A 19,041-nucleotide genomic window follows, 5' to 3' on the forward strand; every position below is an offset into this window, starting at 1 on the left:
CTTCCCACCCGCCCCCCGCCCCTCACGTGACCCGCGCCGCGCGCACGCGCCCCCCGCTCCCGAACTACACGTCCCAGGGTGCCCCGCGGCGGCGCGTGCGCGGCGGCGCCCGGCGCTCGGGCCATTTAAATGTGTGTGAGGGAGCCCCTGAAATGGCCGCGCAGGTCGCCGCGGTGCCGCGGGCCCCGGAGGAGCCGCCGCCGCCCTCAGCGGACCGGCCCGCCCGGCCCCGCGGGCCCCGCCGCCGGCGGGCGGCACCCGGCGAGCCGCCGGCCGCTAAGCGGGCCCGGCCGAGCCAGCCGCTGCTGGCGGGGCCCGGCCCGGCGGAGCCGCTGCCCCCGCCCGCCCTCCCCGCCGCCGCGGGGCTGTTCACGTTCTCCCCGCTCAGCCTCCCGCCGCCCGGGGAGCGCCGACACCACCACCGGCACCACGCCGAGCCCATGGGCCACAAGGCGAGGCGCGGCAGCCCCGCGGACGGCGCGGCGGGGCGGCCCAGCCAGCGAGGTGAGCGGCGGGGGGAGCGCGGGGCCGGCGGGTGCCCCCGGCGGGCTCGGGCGGGCGGGCGGGAGCGGCGGCAGCGCCGCGCTGGGAGCCCCGGGCGCACCTGTGGAGGGGCGCGGGCGGCGGCGGCGCTGCGGGCTCGGCGGCCCTGGTCCGGCCGTGTCGTAGCGGGCACGGCGGTGCTGCCCCGGGGACGGAGCGCGGGGTGGCCGCGCTGCTCCTGCTGCTGTCAGAATCGCCCTCATCGCAGGTTCGACTGCAGGTGCTGTGGGAGTGAAGCTTTCTTCCCTCTATGCTTGCATTAACGTGTGAGGAGCTGCTGGGTTTTCTTTTAAATTTTATTTTCTTGGTTTTGATAAGTGCCCTGAGAAGGGTTCTCATGATTCCGTACGAGTATTTCCAAGGTGGATGTCAGAGGATGGTGCCAGATTCTTTTCAGGGGTGCCCAGCAACAGGACAAGGCGCAGTAGCCACGCACTAAAACACAAAAGTTCCTCCTCAACACGAAGAATTTCTTTCAATGAAGGGTGTCTGAACACTGGAACAGGTGCCTGGGGAGGTCCTGGAGAATCCCTGTCTGAAGATATTCCAAACCCAAACTTGTGTCACCTGCTCCAGGTGACCCTGCCTTGGTAGGGGGGTTGCACTGGATGATCTCCAGAGGTCCCTTCCAACCCGAATTATTCTGTGTTTCCTTTAATTAGAAATGCCAAAATATCTCTGGATTTTGGTGTGCGCTGTGTGTGTTTTTGTTTATTTTTATTTTAACAGTACCGAGTGATTGTTTTGGTTCTGCTCAGAGATTTGTTATAGTAAAAAGCTTCTTGGAGAGAGCAACATAGATAAAAAATAACTGCAGAAGCTGCTGTAATTAAAAATACAATGTGGTGAATTATGCTTGAGGAGTGTATGGGCAGGTTTTGTGCCAAAGAAACCAAAGATGCACTTGCTTACAGAAGTCAAGTGTCTGTGGAGTAAACTCTAGATAAGACTGTCTTAAGGACAGACAAAACTATTACTAGGGGAGGCTTTTTTCCGCTGGTTAATGCTTCCACACCACTGTGCTTGAATAACGATTATAAAGGCTGCTGATTGATAAAACTGCAGAGGTTTACAGTGTTTATCAAGTAAACGTTTGGAGCAGTGTATCTTTGTAGATTGGAGTGTCACTGTGTCAGTTCTAACCCAGAATTAAATAAGGCCTCTTAATGAAGGCTTAAACAGCACAAAAATGAGCATCAAAATTCCAGATTTGCAAAGAAAAGCTGTTTGCTAATCTGAAGCTCTTCACTGCCTGTCCTCAGCTGTACGGGTAGTGCCTGTTGGGATGGGGCTGTATTTCTTGTCCTGACTGAGTTTTTATTTTGATATATGATCTAATTAAATTACCTGTTACATTGACTGTACCGTACTTATCTGTGGCCCCAGGTGACAGTGAACATCCCTACTGTTTTTGCTGTTTAATAGTGGTTCTGGTTCTGTTGTGGGATGTGTGATCATTTTAGAGTAGCTGAGTTATTGGCACTGCTGTCATTCTGCCTCACTGCTGAGCCCATCGTTTAGTGACCTGTCCACAGCTTTATTGTGTTTGAGGTGCTGGAGGCTTTCTGTTTATTTAAAGGAATAATTAAAACTATATTTCCTTCAAGATTGCCAGGCATTGCTATAATGTCACTGTTTAGCTGCACTGAATATAGCAGTTACTCACTGTAGTAGTGGGACTCTGCTGTGTTCAGTGCATCCAGCAGCAGCCAGGGCAGCTTTTATCCTGAAAACAGACAAGTGTTCACTAGAAGCTCCCAAATGCAAGGATTCCTCTGTCTGTTACTAGGATATGGCTTCAAACAGGAAGATACTCTGAATTAAAATGTGTGAGGTTTTAAAACTATACCTAAAATCAGATGTGCTTAAAATAAGAGACCTTCAACAACTAAATGTTCTTGGAAACGTGCATAGGGAAGTATTCCCAACAGCTCAGTGGTGGCATGAAATTCTTGTTTAGTTCCAGCTTGGGATCTCTGGTTCCACCAGGACAAATATCTGGTGTGTGAATTGCACGTTCACTCAGTGAGTAAAGCAGTGTCTGTACTTGAGAGCCCAGTGACTGAACAAACTCGTGCACTCCTCACATGCGAGTCTTGCAGAAAACCTCATTCCAAGATCCGTTTCAGCTGACTTCCCAAAACAAGCGATACCACCCTGCTTTTCCTGCTTTCCCTTGAATAGAAAGATCAGGGCCTTTGCTGTTTGTAAGGGCTGCAGCAGCACAGTGAAAACTTGTATTTCAGGTCCTAAGACTATTGTATGAAGTGAGGATTAAGCAATCGGCTCCTTCTTTGCTCCATGAGTAACTCTGTTCCTTACACCAGTCTGTTACGAAGGTCAGCCCTCTCCAGTAATGAGCTCCGAGACCAAACCAGTAATGATCCAGTTAAACACTGGTTACATGAAAGAACCTGGAGCTGCCTGTATTTATCACTACACCCTTTCTCATAAAACAGTGTAACATGGTTTTTTTCTTTAAATTAAATGCTCTAAGAGAATAAAGAGGGAATAGCAATGTGCAGCCAAAGAAAGGAAATTTTATTAGGACAAAGCCCTATGCTGAGGGGAAACTGTAAAACTTTAGTTACTGCATCTTTGGTCAGGTGTTGCCTTCAGCAGCAGGTTGTTCTCATCCCCATGGCTATCCTGGTAACACAGCTCCTGGAGATTTATGGGCATTGTTGGATGAAATGGTCCTTTGATTCAGGCGCATTAAAATCTTGTCTTGGCAATTGAGTTTTTGACAGCTGGAGCATCAAGTTTTCTAATTACCTTTGTCTCTCATTAAATGTTACTTGAATTCGTTTTTATTCTTGAAAGAAGAACAACTTAAACGGTTCCATTTGGCTTGACAGAACTCCTTCTTTACATTTTATTTCTCAGTCTTTTAGAGGCTGATTAACCTCAAAAAAAACCCCAAACAACCGAAGCTGCCTCTTAATTTCCTTCTCTCCATTAACTGAATAGTTAACTGTAAGACTGAAGCTGTTGATGCGATGATTTGGGTCTTTAATTTTAAAAGATCAGTAGTCTAAGATTTACTTAAGTATTTTTACCTCTAAGTGTAGGTAAAGCTTGTACCTCTTCAGCTCAGCTGTGTTTTGCTTCTGTATCATGTGTTCAAAATCAGGGAAGTGTTCTGTAATGAAAGTCCTAAAGTTTAAATGTTACACATACTTGTTTATCCTCTTCCCCTGTATGGCACTGCCTTAAATGTCAGAAGTTATTAATGTACTTAATTATAGATGTTCTGAAATACAAACTCCCTTTAAAGGTATTCTAATAAATCTGTTAAAACTGGAAATATTTCTAAAATATTAAGCAAGAGTTTGGAAGTTTTCCTTAATTCAAGGCGTTATTTGTATAATTGTAGCTACCGTGACTTTTGACTTGGTTATAAAACCAAAAATGCAGTGTTTTACAATTGGTCAGTCTCCCTGGGAATAGATCCCTTCAGCAAGTGAGAGGCCTGAATTCTTTTGGGGTGAATATGCTGCAACTGCAGAACTCTAATCTTCTCTTTATTGTTGCTGCCAGAAACTCCAGATGAAAATGGCAAAACCCAGCGAGCTGACAGTCTTATTATGAAGAAGATAAAGAAAAAAAAGAAAAAGAAACACCGGGAAGATGTGCGGGGAAAACGCCTGAAGATGTACAACAAAGAGGTGCAGACAGTGTGTGCTGGGCTCACTCGCATTGACAAGGAGACTCTGTCTCAAGGACAGTGTGACAACCTGGAAGTGAACAAGGAATCCTTCAGGTACCTGAAGGATGAGCAGCTGTGCAGGCTGAACTTGGGCATGCAGGAATATCGGATACCCCAGGGAGTACAAACCCCGTTTGTGACACACCAGGAGCACTCTGTCCGCAGCAGCTTCCTGAAGACTGGCACTAAATTCAGTAACTTCATCCACGAGGAACATCAGTCCAATGGAGGTGCCCTGGTCCTGCACGCTTACATGGATGAACTCTCATTTTTGTCTCCAGTGGAGATGGAGAGATTTGCAGAAGAGTTTCTTGCGTTGTCATTCAGTGAAAATGATAAAAATGCAGCTTACTATGCTTTAGCCATAGTGCACGGAGCAGCTGCTTATTTACCAGACTTCCTGGATTACTTTGCTTTTAACTTTCCAAACACTCCAGTGAAAATGGAAATTTTGGGCAAGAAGGACATTGAAACAACAACAATTTCAAATTTTCACTCTCAGGTAAGAACTGTTCAAAAGCATAAAAGTTGCACAATACCTAGATTTGATTAATCTCATTAACCCAGAGCAGGCATGATTTAAAATAGGCAAGTCACAAATTTATTTTCTAAGCAGATGAAAAAAGGTAGTGTTGGGACTTCACTACTCTGTTTATTCCTGTTTCTGCTTAAAGCTTTTCTGTGCTCCCTGGTAGCTGGTGAATCACACCTCAGACACTATCTGTGTCTGAGGAAAGATCTGCACTGATCATCTTTTTCTTCTAAACTTGGGAAAACACTGAGATAGTGCAAGATAACAGCCAAGTCTGTGCCAAGAGTTGCATAGGCTGCAAATACTAACCCTGCTTTTCAAGTCAATAGAGCTGGGGTTTGTTGGTTTTGGAGTCTTGGGGTTTTGATTTTTTTGCAATGATATTACTTTTCATGTTTCAGTATATCTGATTCACAGCTTTTTTTTAACATCTTAATTCCCTCAATACCTACGCTGTTTAAACTTCGTAACTTGAAGGTGGTTAGAGAGTCTTTTTAATTGCCATGGAAAAGGAGTTTCATTTTATTTACTCCCTTGGTTTCCCTAGTAGGCTTAAGCTAATTTAGAAACTGTATCTCTGTGTAACTTAAATGGATGCAACAGTAAAAACTAAGTTAATTCCTAGATTCCCATATGAAAGTCCCTTGGATTTTAGTCTTGTAATCAACCTCAGAAGTATCTATACAACAAGATTACAGTTTGGATAAATTTCTTTTTGATGGAATAAAGCTTCTTTCTGTTTAGTCTGAGAATGGATCCAAACTGCTGATTACCTTTAAGGTCTTTACTCCAGACATTAATTACATTTACTAGTTCACTTGTTGGAAGGATAAATCTGAAACTGTGGTGGAGTGCAATTCAGTACTATAAGAACACACCTTTAACAACAGATTTTGGAGTGTTAGTGCTTGTGGATGGGCTATTTGGATCTCTGCAGGGTTTGCCAAATGCTTATAAGCAAGATTTGCATTGGAAAAACAATTATTGCTTTACAGAAAGTTCCTGCATGGTCGCTGTGGAGTCTTTGAATAGCATTAAATTAATAATTCTGACACTTGGCTTTTTGTTTGACGATGATTAGCTGCTGTAGCACTTATTTTAACCAGCTTCTGTTTCTTGGTTTAAATAATTCTTTGTGCTGACAAGAGCTGTGCCTGGGTGCAGAGTACCCCAAAACCAGTCTCTGAGCATATAAACCACTGCTATGGGCAATAGCACTTCTGCACAGCACACACCTGTGTCCTGCAAATGTGAAATGTGTCCACAAGTCAGGCTTTAAATCTTCTGTATTAGTGATTTATCTGTGTTTTTTAGTGTCCTGATTGCGTTCTGGCTCGAGTACATGTGATGACCCCTGAAATGGCTGAACAGAGCCTCTGGAGTATTTAACAGTTGCATTTTTTGTCGGTGAATGTCCTGTGAACACAAATACTGGCACTATAAATACACGTGAGGAATGTGTGGTAATAAATAAGAGGCTTTGCTGGGTTATAGTCTGCTGGTACTTCAATTAATTCTATTTTAAGTACTGTCTAAACTTGATTAAGATTGAGTCATGACATAAGGTTCAGTTGGTCTAAACCACTTCTCTAAACCCAGCTCTAGCATGACCTGGTTAATCCTCTCTGGCTGAAGTGTGTTAGTGCAGTTCTCCCTGAGCAAACAGAGCAGGGGAGCTGTCACAGGCAGCTGAAGCAGGGCTCTTCAGAGAATGCAGATGATGGAAAAGCTGAAGGAAACATTGAAATCAGTGGCGGTTTCACCCAAGTTTGGCAAACTAGCTTGTCTTGAAATGGAGAAGGTTGCAATGCCCTGCTCGAGGGCCTGGGGTGATGAACCTGACTCTTGTGCTGCTGTTCCTTGGCAGTCCTGATGAGGGAGGAACAGATTGGCCAAGCTTCGCTTTTGACCCTTCTGTATGAGAATTGTACAGTCCAGAACTGCTTCATAGTTGTGCTTTTGTAGATTAAGCATGTTGTGCTATTGTGTGCTCTACACTGATTATTTATAATTGAAAACACTCAGTTAAGTCACCTCCATTCTGAGTTCCTTCTCTGTGCATGAGTTTTTGCTGCACTGACCTGTGCCAAGGGGATTTGGAGCACTAGGGAGTCTTGAATCCTGGAGATCCAGTGTCAAGAAATCAAAACTTGATCTGTAAACTGCAAGTTAATGTGACCTTTGGCTTGCATGACATTCAGCTATTTTGTGTTTTCAGAGAAACTGAATTACAGTATTCAAAATAAGGACTTCAATCTGAAAGACTTGGTAAAAGTCTAGTGATAATTAACTGCCTTGCAAGGTGAATTCCTTTGTTCTCAGGGCAGTGAGTTTATAGCAAAGCACTCCAATGTGTATTTGTTACATAAATGTTTGGTTTCAGTATCTTAAAATAATTAAGTTTCAGTTTCCTCTGGATTTTTTGCTTGCATTGGCTCTCTTTGGTTCTAATACTTCAGTGCTGGAGCTCAGCTTTAGTTTGGAGCTGTTCACTTGGGCTGAGAGCTTTCAAGACTCAAATCACTGAGCAGTAATTTGTAAGCTTTCCTCACATAAGGGCACACTTTAATTTGAAAGCTCTTAGCTGTGCAGCTAGAATGAACTCTTATTTTCCTTATCATTTGTTTCAGTACAACTGCTTCTAGTTCCACTCAGTGAATGGGAATATATATAGAGTTAAAAAAACCACTTCTGCTTTTTTCCCCAACTGATCAGCTGCCTGATGAATTCTCTCTCTGATCCAAAGAACAGTTAGACTCACAGAGGGTGTGTGGGGGTTCTGGGAAGAGGCCAGGAAAGAGAACTGGGGAAGTAGGTTTTGCATAAGCTGCTGTTCCTTCTGGGAGAAGCAGCCAACAGATGATAACTGGGTAAGTTTTCTTACTCCTGCTGTTCTGAACAGGTTACCCTATCCCTGAGAGCTTTGGTTAATGAACCACGTCAGAGTTTGGTTGTCTGCTCCATGTGAACTTCTCTGATTCTGGAAGGGCAATTTCTTTTTTTAGCAGTAACTACCAAAGTATGAAATGGAGAAGTTGTGCATCTGTACTGTAAACTTCATTTGGTTTGTCACTGAAGCCATATAAACAATGCCCAATGGTCCTGCACTATGTCAGATTTTAGTCAAACGTGTCACCCTTGCTGTGCTGGCATGTCACTGCCTTGTCCTTCACTAGTAACCAGCCTTGTGCTTTTGCTTTCTTCCTTGTAGCCAAGTGTTTGTGTGGTTGGTTTTATAGCTGACTTGGCATGCTGAAATATTGTTGCTGTCAACTGATTCATGCTTCTCTTGCAACTGGAGAGAAACTTCTGAGACTTAACCTCATTTGTCTCCAGCTGATGCCTCATCTGTGTGTCCTCTTCTCACCCTGTGCTGCTCACTTAACCCGTGGTGAGGCTGGGGTGGCTCAGGAACATGCAAATAAACACCAGCTCTGTGCCTCTGACAGGAAACACTGCCTCTGTCTGCTTCTGTTCTCACCCAAGTGTGGGAAACACTGATAGGCACATGGTGCAGCTGAGAGAAAATGTCTCCATGAGCACTCAGGAGCTAATTTTAACCATGCCCGTAACTCAGTGTCAGTGTGGGGTGTGTGGAGTGGGGGATGCACATGGCAGTGATGGCTGTGTGGCATTTGAAAGGGCACAGGCTGCCTGAGTGGCCTTACTGACTCCATTGTCCTTTTGCAGCAGTAAAAACAGTGGCAGTTACTGCTCATGATCCACTGCTGCTTTTAAAGAAGCACAGGGAACAAATTATAGCAAGGGAGGGGCTGTGGTAATAAGTTACTGACTTCTGGCAGCCGTGTGAACTGGAGTGACCCTAGCTAAATTCCTAAACAAGAGTTGAACTTTAAACAAAAATAAAAAACACTGAGAGAGGTCCTAATGGATATAACGAAGGGACTGCAGCTATTTCATCATCTCAGCTTTCTTCCCTGCAATGAGGGGTGCACGCATGTGGCTGTGGAGCGAATAGCGCTGGGAAGAGGGAATCTGGAGCACTTGGTGAATGAAAGGCTAAAGCAGTTTTCAGTGCAGCAAGCAGGGTGCTTACTCATGGGACACTAGATCACCCAGTTGTAAAGAGAGGGCAAGATGCCTGTTCTTTTAGATGTTCATTACCTCATATTCTTGAGACCACTGGCCTAACCAGTGGTGTTGGTGTTTGCTGCTCAGAAGGAATTAAGAATAAGAGAGAAGCTGTGAAGATGTTTTTTTTTATGGCATATTTAGCTAGTAGACTACATCCCCTGTGATTGAGGTGCTTGAGATGAATACTACAGCCTGCTGGGGATTGCCATGAGTTGGTGCATGTTTTCAGTGTAAACATGTCCTGGGTTTAATTCTCAAGTGTGTATATTCCTTTAATTTCTATTAAAAACTAGCGAAGTGTTGAAATCCAATATTTCCCTAAAGTACTTCTACTGTTTCCTTTATAACTCCTGAGTTCTTGTCTATTTTTTCATTGTTCCAGTGCATTAAAAAAAACCCCAAAGTTGAAGTTTCTCATTTTTCATTTCCTTTGAAAACATTACAAGGAAAAACTGCATATGGAGTTATAATTCATTTTAACTCATGACAAACACCTGTAAAATGCTAGCAACTCTCACCAGGTGGTTTCAATAGCATAGAACTCATCTGGAAGTAGTCTGTCTCCACTTACATAAATAGTGCCAGGCAGTTAAACTTCACTGGATAAGGAGCTTCAGTCCTTGGTTTTGCTGTAGGTGCACAGAACTAAAATATTGCTGCAGCATTCCAGTGCTCCTGCTCTGAACTGCATTCAGCAAATAGAGTGAGCTAAACTCCTGTAATTAAAGAAGTGAAATACCTATGACTGCTGCTGGAGGATAAAATTGCAGCAGTAACTATTCTTCCTTTATTAGTCTCTCCTAATTTACCTTTAACAACTGCATGGAGTAGTCTAATGACATCTGGTTTGTTGACTAAACATGCAAAACTGAAACTAAACTTAAAGCTAAGCTGCTGCATCCACATATCTATAAGTGGAGTTATAAAAGGCATTACACTTTGTGAACATGACTGTTAAACTGCAAATTTACCAGTAATTGTCTGTACTGTCCCAGCACTCAGCCATGGAGAACAGCTGTAGTTTTTCACCCCTAGAACACACACTGAAGGGTGATGGAAGGCTGGGGCTCAGACACAACTGAGTGTGCAGAACAGACTAATTATGGCAGAACTTGTGGTCTGTAGCATCAGTTAGTGGTATCTACATAGAACCTCCTCTGTGGCCATATGGCATGTTCCAGCTGCAGTCCATAGGATGAGGCTACAGACACTGGAGTCTTGCCAGTGCCTCTCCTCTGGGAACAGGAAATCAGCAAGAAAAGTTTCCAGATGACCCTGGAAAGTGGGACAGTCTGTGTTCTAGAGGATGTCCATGAGCTGTGACATTAAAGTATTTCTGGCCCCAGCACTGACAGGAGGTTCTACTGCAAATGGTTATCCTAAAATTCTCTCCATGAGCACTGGCTTTCCAGCTAAACCTCTTGTTTCCTCTGCTTTTTGTCCAATTTTCTGTGTCTACTATAACAACATCACTAGAACCACTGCATGAAGGACACTGAGGTTTTTCACTGCTGTCTCAGGGGAAGGACCTCAGGGACAGGACTGAAATGAGGCATGTGCATATCCCAGGAGCATCCGGTTTGAAATGTAGAAGCAACAGTGTTCTGCACGAACCAGCAGAGAGTTGAAGCTTGCTGGTGAAAGACTGAGTCACAATGAAACCTTGTGTGGTTGTTTTCTCAAGTCAGCCTGGAAGTGTTGAATTGTTCCTGAATTAGTTAAATATTCACTTGCTGTTTTTCAAACTTCAGAAGGATTTCCTGTCAGGAGTACAGGCAGGAGTCCTTTCTTTCTCTTCTGTTCTAAACAGTCCCTGTGCATATTCCCAAAGGCACATCTACTGAAACAGATGTAGATGAGTGCAAGATTAATCCCAGCCGTGTTAGATCAGTCAGTTTTATCCTCCTGTAACAGAACTAAAGCTGTGGTGGTGGTGTGTCTCCTGTCAGGTCAATCGGACGTACTGCTGTGGCACCTACAGAGCAGGACCCATGCGCCAGATCAGCCTGGTTGGAGCAGTGGATGAAGAAGTTGGGGACTACTTCCCAGAATTCCTGGATATGTTGGAAGAATCTCCATTTCTTAGAGTAAGCAGTAACTTGTGGTGTGTTCAGAGCACTGTAGATATTTAAGCAATTGTTAGGTTTCCAAGTGATTAGAAACTGTTAGGTATTTTCTTTATTGATGTGCTCATTTGGGCTACTGAGGTTCATTCTTTCCTGTGTCCAATTGAAAGGCATGGAATTAGGTGGCTGATTTAAAAAAATCAAATTTATTATATATACATGTACTACATGTGCCTCTACTTCCCTAAAGACTATGCTTGATAAAATTAGCTTGGAATATCTTTTACCTCTCAAACTTACTTCGTTTCTGTGCAATTCTTTTGACAGCAGATTTGAACCAGTTTTACCAAAGGCATCATTTAATTTTTCTATTTCACCCAGTGTTTTGTGTTATGTGTGTTTTGTGGGTTGTTTTGTTCCTATTTTCTTTTAGATGACTTTGCCCTGGGGGACTCTTTCCAGTCTCAGACTGCAGTGCAGGTCCCAGAGTGATGATGGGCCCATCATGTGGGTGAGGCCGGGAGAGCAGATGATCCCCACAGCTGATATGCCAAAATCGCCCTTCAAACGGCGCCGGTAAGGTTTGGGTTTCCTTTTGTACTCGAGGTAAAACATTGCAGTTAAGTCTGTGTCAGATTTGAGAACAAAAGCAAAGTATTTGATGTGTAATTGGCTCTGCCGAGGACTAATTCAGATTTAAGTTTCACTTCTGTTTCAAAGTGGCTCAGCTGATAAAGCTAATGTTACCTGTGATGGTTATTTTATTTCACTACTCAGTATCTTTCAGTACTTCTCACATATCCTAGATCAGTGCTTTAAGATTAAAACCTCTTGTTATTATCCTTCAGGAGACTTAATTAATCTTATTTCTGTGGCAAGAACCAATTTGGTGGTGAGGGCAGGTGGATGCTGTAAAACAGCAGAGATCCTTTTACTGCTTGTGCTGCATTCTAATGTCGGTACTAAAGCATTTGTAACACTGCCTGTCTGCTCAGGAATTATTGTGTATTCTTGCTTTCTGTCTCTGAAAGAGTGCTCTAAGACAAATTTCAGGAGATTTGGAAGCATATTTTAATTGCTGTTTCAAGAAGAATTTTTGGACATATTCCTAAATAACTGAAGCTCAGGTTCTGTAAGATAGCTCTGTTTTACATACCAATACATTCTTGGAGGAAGTCTTTCAGCACAAGTACTACACCACAAAAAGTATGTGATTTGATTTGTTTTGTAAAGTTTGATCTCATAACGTGACTTGTACTTTGCTGGTTTTGTTTCAGTCTTTTACCGAACAACCACCTAGAAAAAATCAGAGGGAAGTGCTTTATTCCTCTGAAGCCTGTAGCACCCAGCATTTTAAGATTATTTCAATACAACTGCTTCTTTTTGAGCAGTCTGGGACATTTTTAGTGTGTGATTTTATCCCGTTGCAGGTCCATGAACGAGATCAAGAACCTGCAGTACCTACCTCGGACCAGCGAGCCCCGAGAGGTCCTGTTCGAGGACAGGACGAGAGCTCACGCTGACCACGTGGGGCAGGGCTTTGACTGGCAGAGCACAGCTGCTGTCGGGGTGCTCAAGGCTGTGCAGTTTGGAGAATGGTAAGTGCTGCTGGAATGCAGCTATTCTTCTTTTTTTTTTTTTTTTTAATAATTCATTGGAAAACAAACCGAATCAGAAATGGTTTAAACCCTATAAAGAGACAAAAGTTGCCCAGAGCTGGAAACTTCAAGTTATATACCTGCTATTTTTCCCTCTTGAGGCAGTAAAAAATTTGTAACAGCAGCTTGCAGAATGTTTTAGTGATACACAAAAGCCTTAAACCTGGACCATCATCTTTGATTATTCTTTTCCTGAGCAGGTATATTAATTCTAGCTTTTGTAACAGTAGTCTGAGAGCTCAGTGTAATTAATTTCACAGCTGCAGTGCCTTCTTAGGTCATGTACCCAGGATATTGCTGTTGACCTTGCAGAGAAACTAGACTTGCATCATTGTAATAGCTAGAAATTACAGGAGAAATTGGATAGCATCATTAGCAATATCATAAGAATGAAAATGCCAGGATTTCCTTCACTCTGGTTCACAGCTGTTGAATAAAACTCCTCGCTGCTTCAACTTCAGTGTTACTTTGTAATTTTACATTTTTCCCTTAATGTGGAATTATTCTGTCCAATTATAGAATGGAGGAATTGAGGCAAATTGTGGTTCCTAGAACACAGAGAACTTTGATAGTGGCAGTTTGAACCTGGTTCTCAGGCATTTCAGTATGTCCATGAAAACATCACTGCTGTTGTGAATGCAGCAAAAACGGAGAAAGAAAAAAGAGAAATCTATGAATTATTCCTCTTTTTCAAAATAATACACTATTGAGAAGTATTGAGACGTTGTGCACAGTGTAACACTGAAGTAGGTCATTGGTTCAATGAAGCTTTCTGCTGGGAAGAGCTGTAATGCTCTGTAGTTCAAATACTTCAAAAATTCTTGGAATTCTCATCTTTTTCTAGGAGTGACCAGCCTCGTATAACCAAAGATGTGGTTTGTTTTCATGCTGAAGACTTCACTGATGTTGTGCAGAGACTTCAGCTGGACCTGCATGAACCTCCAGTGTCACAGGTATTAAATGTGCCCTTGTGACAGCTCATTCCTGGTGTTTTGGGAGTAGTTTCTGACAGATCCCAGCTTTTCCCTAAAGGCAGCCCTTTTCTATCCCCAGTGGCCCTCAGTTCTCAGCTCTCTGGGGCAATTTCCTTGTGTTTCAGCATAAAATAGTTCAGTTGGAAGGGACCTTTTTCTTTCCCTTTCCCCCGGGTTCATGCTGTGAGTCACAGGGTGTGCTGTAGAAACAATCCGTTGATTAAGTCATGTGTGCCTGTTCCTGCTTTTTCCAAAATCTGATGTGGAGGCATCTAAACTCAGTCCTGTCAGCTCAAACAATGCAGCCCATGTCACCACTTGTTGTTTTTAACCATAATTGTAGAAACCTCTTCATTCTCCTCTCTCAAGATGTGCACATCAGAGAAATTGTGTTTTAGAAGTCTAGTTCTCATTTAAATTTGAAGTTTTACCCATGAAATGGAAACATTCTGATTTAGACATGAATTAACTTGAAAACAGGAGGATGCTGAATTGTTTGAAGAGTTTACCACTAACTTTCCCATCTCTCCTTCTCCCAGTGTGTTCAATGGGTGGACGAAGCCAAACTAAACCAAATGAGACGGGAAGGCATTCGCTATGCTAGGATTCAGTTGTGTGACAATGACATCTACTTCATCCCTAGAAATGTCATTCATCAGTTCAAAACAGTGTCAGCAGTCTGCAGCTTAGCCTGGCACATCAGACTCAAACAGTATCACCCCGTGGGGGAGACTTCTCCAAAAGCAGAAAGCAATTCAAGCCTGAACAGTAATGTTCCTGGAAACACAGAGGCAGAAGGTGAACCCCAAGGTGTGAGTGTAAAAATAGAGTCTGAAGAACCAGGTACAGAAATTCAGCTTACCCCAGGGGTGCTCTCCTCCTCTGTTTCTTCAATATCAGGACTTGTGCAACCAGATCAGGTGGCCCAGCCCCTTCCAGGTTTTAAAATAGAGTCTGATCAGCAACACAATCCACAGGATCATGCAGGCTCTTCTGTGTGATATGTATATAATCAAACATTTTTTAAACAACTTTTTAAAATTTTGATGTGAAGTTATAGTTTTATAACTGGCTTATGTTTTATTGGAGAAATCTTGCCTATAATTCTATAAAGAAAGGTGACATTCCAAAATGTCAAGCATATCTTTTTTACACAGATTATGCAAAATTCAAGTTGTATTTTAACCCCTTAGTACAACCTGTAACAGTGGTCTACCACTTCTTTCTGTTTAAGTAAAGAGATGTTGAATATCTTCTCAAAGTCAGATTGAAATTCCTCCAGGAACACAAAATGATTGAACTCCATTGGTCAGTGTTATATCCCTACTTTTACTTTCTCTCTAATCTTCACCAGAAAGTGATGCTTTTGTAGAAGACCTGCAAAGTGACTTCCCCATCTCATTTTAATTGCTTAAAAAAGTAAAAAAAAAAAAGAAAAAAAATAGAGAAAGCACAGCACTTTTGATGATTTGTGGAATTTTTGGTATGTCTGTTCTTGACACGTTGGTTTATATACAAGCTATAGAAATTGATGTTTCTTAGAATTCCTACAAGGGTGACCTGTAAAAAGAACTGAAGCAAGTGTCTGATTCCTGTTGAAATGCAATGACTTACTGACCTAACACTTCTCATAGCACTGCTTATGTTGTTTGGTGTGAGGGTTTTTGCTTCCAAAATACATCTTCCCTGAACGTGATAAATGCTAGTGTCAAAATTAGAGAACCTCTTGGTAGTCTTGTGGAGGAAACTGCTATCTTTGAGCACTTTAAGGCTTTAAAATACTTAACCAACTTGGCAGCTTGTTTTGATCGGGTCGTAACGTGTCCAATGGATCCACACTTTCCCTTGTACTGATGCACTTAATAGAATAAGCATTGAGCTGATACCTGACTTTCTAGAATAAGGACAGCCTTACTGTGTAAGTTCTGTATTAGTATTTCACAATAAAAAGTATTTTGGCATTGGACTGCTTTTTCCATGTGTAGCTCCTGGGTGCCCAGTTACTGTGGAAAAATCAGCAGCACGTGCTCAATGTGTAGAGTGTCAGCTATCAACAGTTTTTAAACAATCTTTCAATATTTCTGGATGTTAATGTGTAATCTGTATTTGACTTTCACTCACCCCATTTATTACTGCCCTTTTCAGTCATCAAAAGGAAAAGTCCCTTTTCCCTCTCCCTCTCCCCTCCCCACATTTAGAGTACAAGTTGGGGTTTGGTGCAACTTAAGCTGTCTCCAGATAACTTTATTTGTTCTAATCCTCACTGGGGTAGGAAAGATTTGAAACACTATGTTAGACTAGACAAAAGCAAAGATGCTGTGTTAGTTCTGGATGCATCTTTTTAATATCAATTATTACTCTTCTCTTTATAAGGGTCTCTAAAATATGTTACTCTATTATAAATCTTACTTTGTGCAATATTGTTTGTGTAGGCTTTTATATACATATTAGCACCTCAGTGTAGAGGTCACTATTTTAAACTGATAGAGAAATAATCCTCAGAAGATACTGCAGTGATTAGTTAGAACCTGTATTACTCCTTATGTGTATGTATGTATTGTCTTCGGTACAAAAATGAGGACTAGGAAATATTTCAATTTAAAACTAATTTACAGATTGAAGTGGTAGTGACTCGTTTAGTAATCTGTGTAAATAAGGTGTTAGAATGGAAAGCTTTTATGATGAGAAGTAATGTGATTCATGCAGGGGTGTAATTTAATCTTAGCAGAAATTCTAGATGACTCAGCGCGGCTCAGAAATGAGCCGTCAGTTCTCTGGTGGGTTTTTTCCACTTTTTATGTTGAGAGGAATTTCATAGCTTTAAGGGTTGTGCAAAGTAAAATTCCTCACAGGCAATAGTGGTTTCAGTTCATCCTTCACATTGAAAGATTTCCCAGGGTGTTCTTTCCTTTTGACCAAGTCTGCGAGTCTTCCAAGTGCCCGTTGCGCGCCTCTCCCGTGCTGCTCCCTGGCCCTGGCAGTGCAGGGCCATCCCCGAGGTGGCCCTTCCTTCCCTGGTGGCCAGCACTGATCACTCAGGAACTGACACACCTGCAGAGGCCACAGTGAGCCTGCAAGCTGAACTGCAAAGGCAGAATAAACAGAGTAAGAGCCCCCGTGCACCAACCTGTCTGTTTCTTGGGAAAATTGAAATGGAATGAAGAGGCAATCCATTTGGAAGTCCTCTGTAAATTCTAATAGCACGTTTTCAAATGCATGAAGGAAGACTAGGGTGGTTTGTGCTACTTTCCAAGCTGTAGCTTTAGTGAAATCTGTGACAACAGCCTGAAATACCTAGAAAATGCTCTGACTTCCTCTTGGATGGAGGGACATGACCAATAGCATCATGCTCTTTATGCTCTGCTCAGTTACTAACTTAAAACCTAATGTCAGATTTAAATGCACATAAATAAAGATATCTTTGAATGACCTGAATGTTGCTGATGCTATTCTAGTTTGGAAGACTGAGGGAGAGAGGAACAAGCTGTTTGAGAATCTCTTATTAAATCCATGCTCAGCTTTGCTGTGCTTTAACCAAGCTGGCAGACTTTCAAGTTCCACCTCAACTCTGGATGTAAAGTGTGAGGGGAATTGCTTGGGAAGCTGCTCACTGTTCAGCCATTGCTTCAGTTGCCCAGAACAAAGCCTTGATGGGCAGATGCAAATGTTTTCCAGACCAAGACCTGTAGAACACTGATTTTTTACGAGCTAGAGCCATTTAGAGAGGAAGTAACGAGTTCAAGCCACTTAGTGTTTGAGCAGAACAAATCAAGTAAATATTTCTGAATATCTCATGTTAAATAGCTGCTATTTTAATTTCTCTAAGAATTCATAAAGCAGGCTCCTTAATGAGGCAATCAAACTTTGGCACATTTGATAGCTTGTTCTAAGGCTGAGAAAGTTGGGGCTGTTCAGTGTGGACACCTCACAGCTCCTTCCAGGATCTTCAGGGGCTACAGGGAAGCTGGAGAGGGGCTGTTCATTAGGAACTCAAGTGACAGCACAAGGGGGAATGGGTACAAATCAAAAGAGAAGAAATTTAGGTTAGGTTAGAGATTAGGAAGAAATTTGATGGGTTTTGAGGATCTGGTTGCCCAGGGAGGTTGTGGATGCCCCAACCCTGGAATTTTATAAAGCCAGGTTGAGCAACCTGGCCCAGTGAGAGGTGTCCCTGCACATGGCAGGGAGTTGGGACTGGATGATTTTTAAGGTCCATTCCAACACCTTAACATTCTGTTATTCTCAGAAAAAGCAGATAGGTACAGAACAGGTCCTAAATACGAACGTGCTGGTCAGTTACTGTAAAACCTCAGTTCTCCATTTATGAGGATCTGGTCTGTGATGTCAGGTAGAAAATACTCCTGCTTAATGCTGGAGACAGCTGTCACTGGCCAAGTGCTCTGTCTGTGGAGGGATCGGCTGTGAAACACAGAACTGAGGCTTAGGCTCTACTTTAAATCAAGTGCTGGTGACTAAAACAAAGCTTATCCCAGGGATAAAGGCAAGTGGCTCAGCTGTGCTAGAAATGGACTAGCAAAGGCAGCGTAAAGCTGAAATACCAGTTGGCTTTGGTTTCCTCTCTCCTCTAGACAAACTCCAAGCCACTTTGTGCAGGTACCTGCCACGTTCTCTTCCAGTAAAGGGGGGACACCCACGCGGTGTTCCCAGGGGATTCATGAGGAACGCTTTCCACAGGTGCAGCACAGGGGCTCTGCTGTGCTCTGCCAGGTTTCCTGCGTGTTGCAGTTCAGTTCCCCCGGACAAGGCAAATTGTCAGAGCTTTCCCCACGTCCTTCATGGGACGTGACCCCCTCCGATTTGGGGTGTGAATCACCTGAGTGATGAACTCTGGAATTGTAGTTCCCGAGGAGTGCTGAGCCTTGGCAGGCCTGTGCTGGCTGAGGGGGTGGGAGAGGAGTGGAGGGGTCGTTTCCTCTCCCCCAGAGCCTGTTCTGTACCTTCCTGCGGGGTCTGAGCAGTGTCCAGGGCACCCCTAGCATTCAGACAAACACCCACTTTCTCCTGATTTCTCTGTACAACATGTAAAGATACCGACTCCTGTATTGCTGTTTCGTGATTTAATTTGATTTGATTGGCAGCTACGATTATTTTTCTGTGGTTTTAATTTATCTAAGGTCTCTGCCTCCAGAGGACGTGTACAATTGCCTGGACGACTGTTTGCTTTGTGCGGCCTTAGTGTATTTATTGACATTCGCGCGTGTGCGGGGGCGGCCCCGCGCCCCCCCGCGCTGTCGGTAGCTGACTGTACACCAGTGTCAAACTGTTAAGCTATTTCTTTGTAAAATAGTCCTGCGGAATGCATAGAATTTTTTTCCTGTAAAGTATTTTTTTAATAAACAAAAGTCTGATTTTGTCCTTTACCTGCCTGGGCGCTTCTTTCCGCTGGGGTGGGGGGGGTGGCGCTCGGCGCTCGGCTGGCGCTGCCTGGGGCGGGGGGGGTGGA

The 19,041-nt window shown here is 43.3% G+C and overlaps 1 protein-coding gene across 1 annotated transcript; it reads left to right on the plus strand.

Annotated features, from left to right (window-relative positions):
* The first annotated feature begins 137 nt into the window (after positions 1 to 137).
* Positions 138 to 18,958, plus strand: RSBN1 (round spermatid basic protein 1). The gene is made up of 7 exons (XM_032132891.1): positions 138 to 504; positions 4,084 to 4,754; positions 10,829 to 10,966; positions 11,379 to 11,521; positions 12,376 to 12,543; positions 13,448 to 13,556; positions 14,117 to 18,958. Exons 1-7 carry the CDS (start codon positions 153 to 155, stop codon positions 14,576 to 14,578), a joined length of 2,043 nt encoding a protein of 680 aa, XP_031988782.1. The 5' UTR covers positions 138 to 152; the 3' UTR covers positions 14,579 to 18,958.
* The last annotated feature ends 83 nt before the right edge of the window (positions 18,959 to 19,041 follow it).

This window comes from Corvus moneduloides, chromosome 24 (assembly GCF_009650955.1).
Source record: "Corvus moneduloides isolate bCorMon1 chromosome 24, bCorMon1.pri, whole genome shotgun sequence".
In the NCBI taxonomy this organism is placed as follows: Eukaryota; Metazoa; Chordata; class Aves; order Passeriformes; family Corvidae; genus Corvus; species Corvus moneduloides.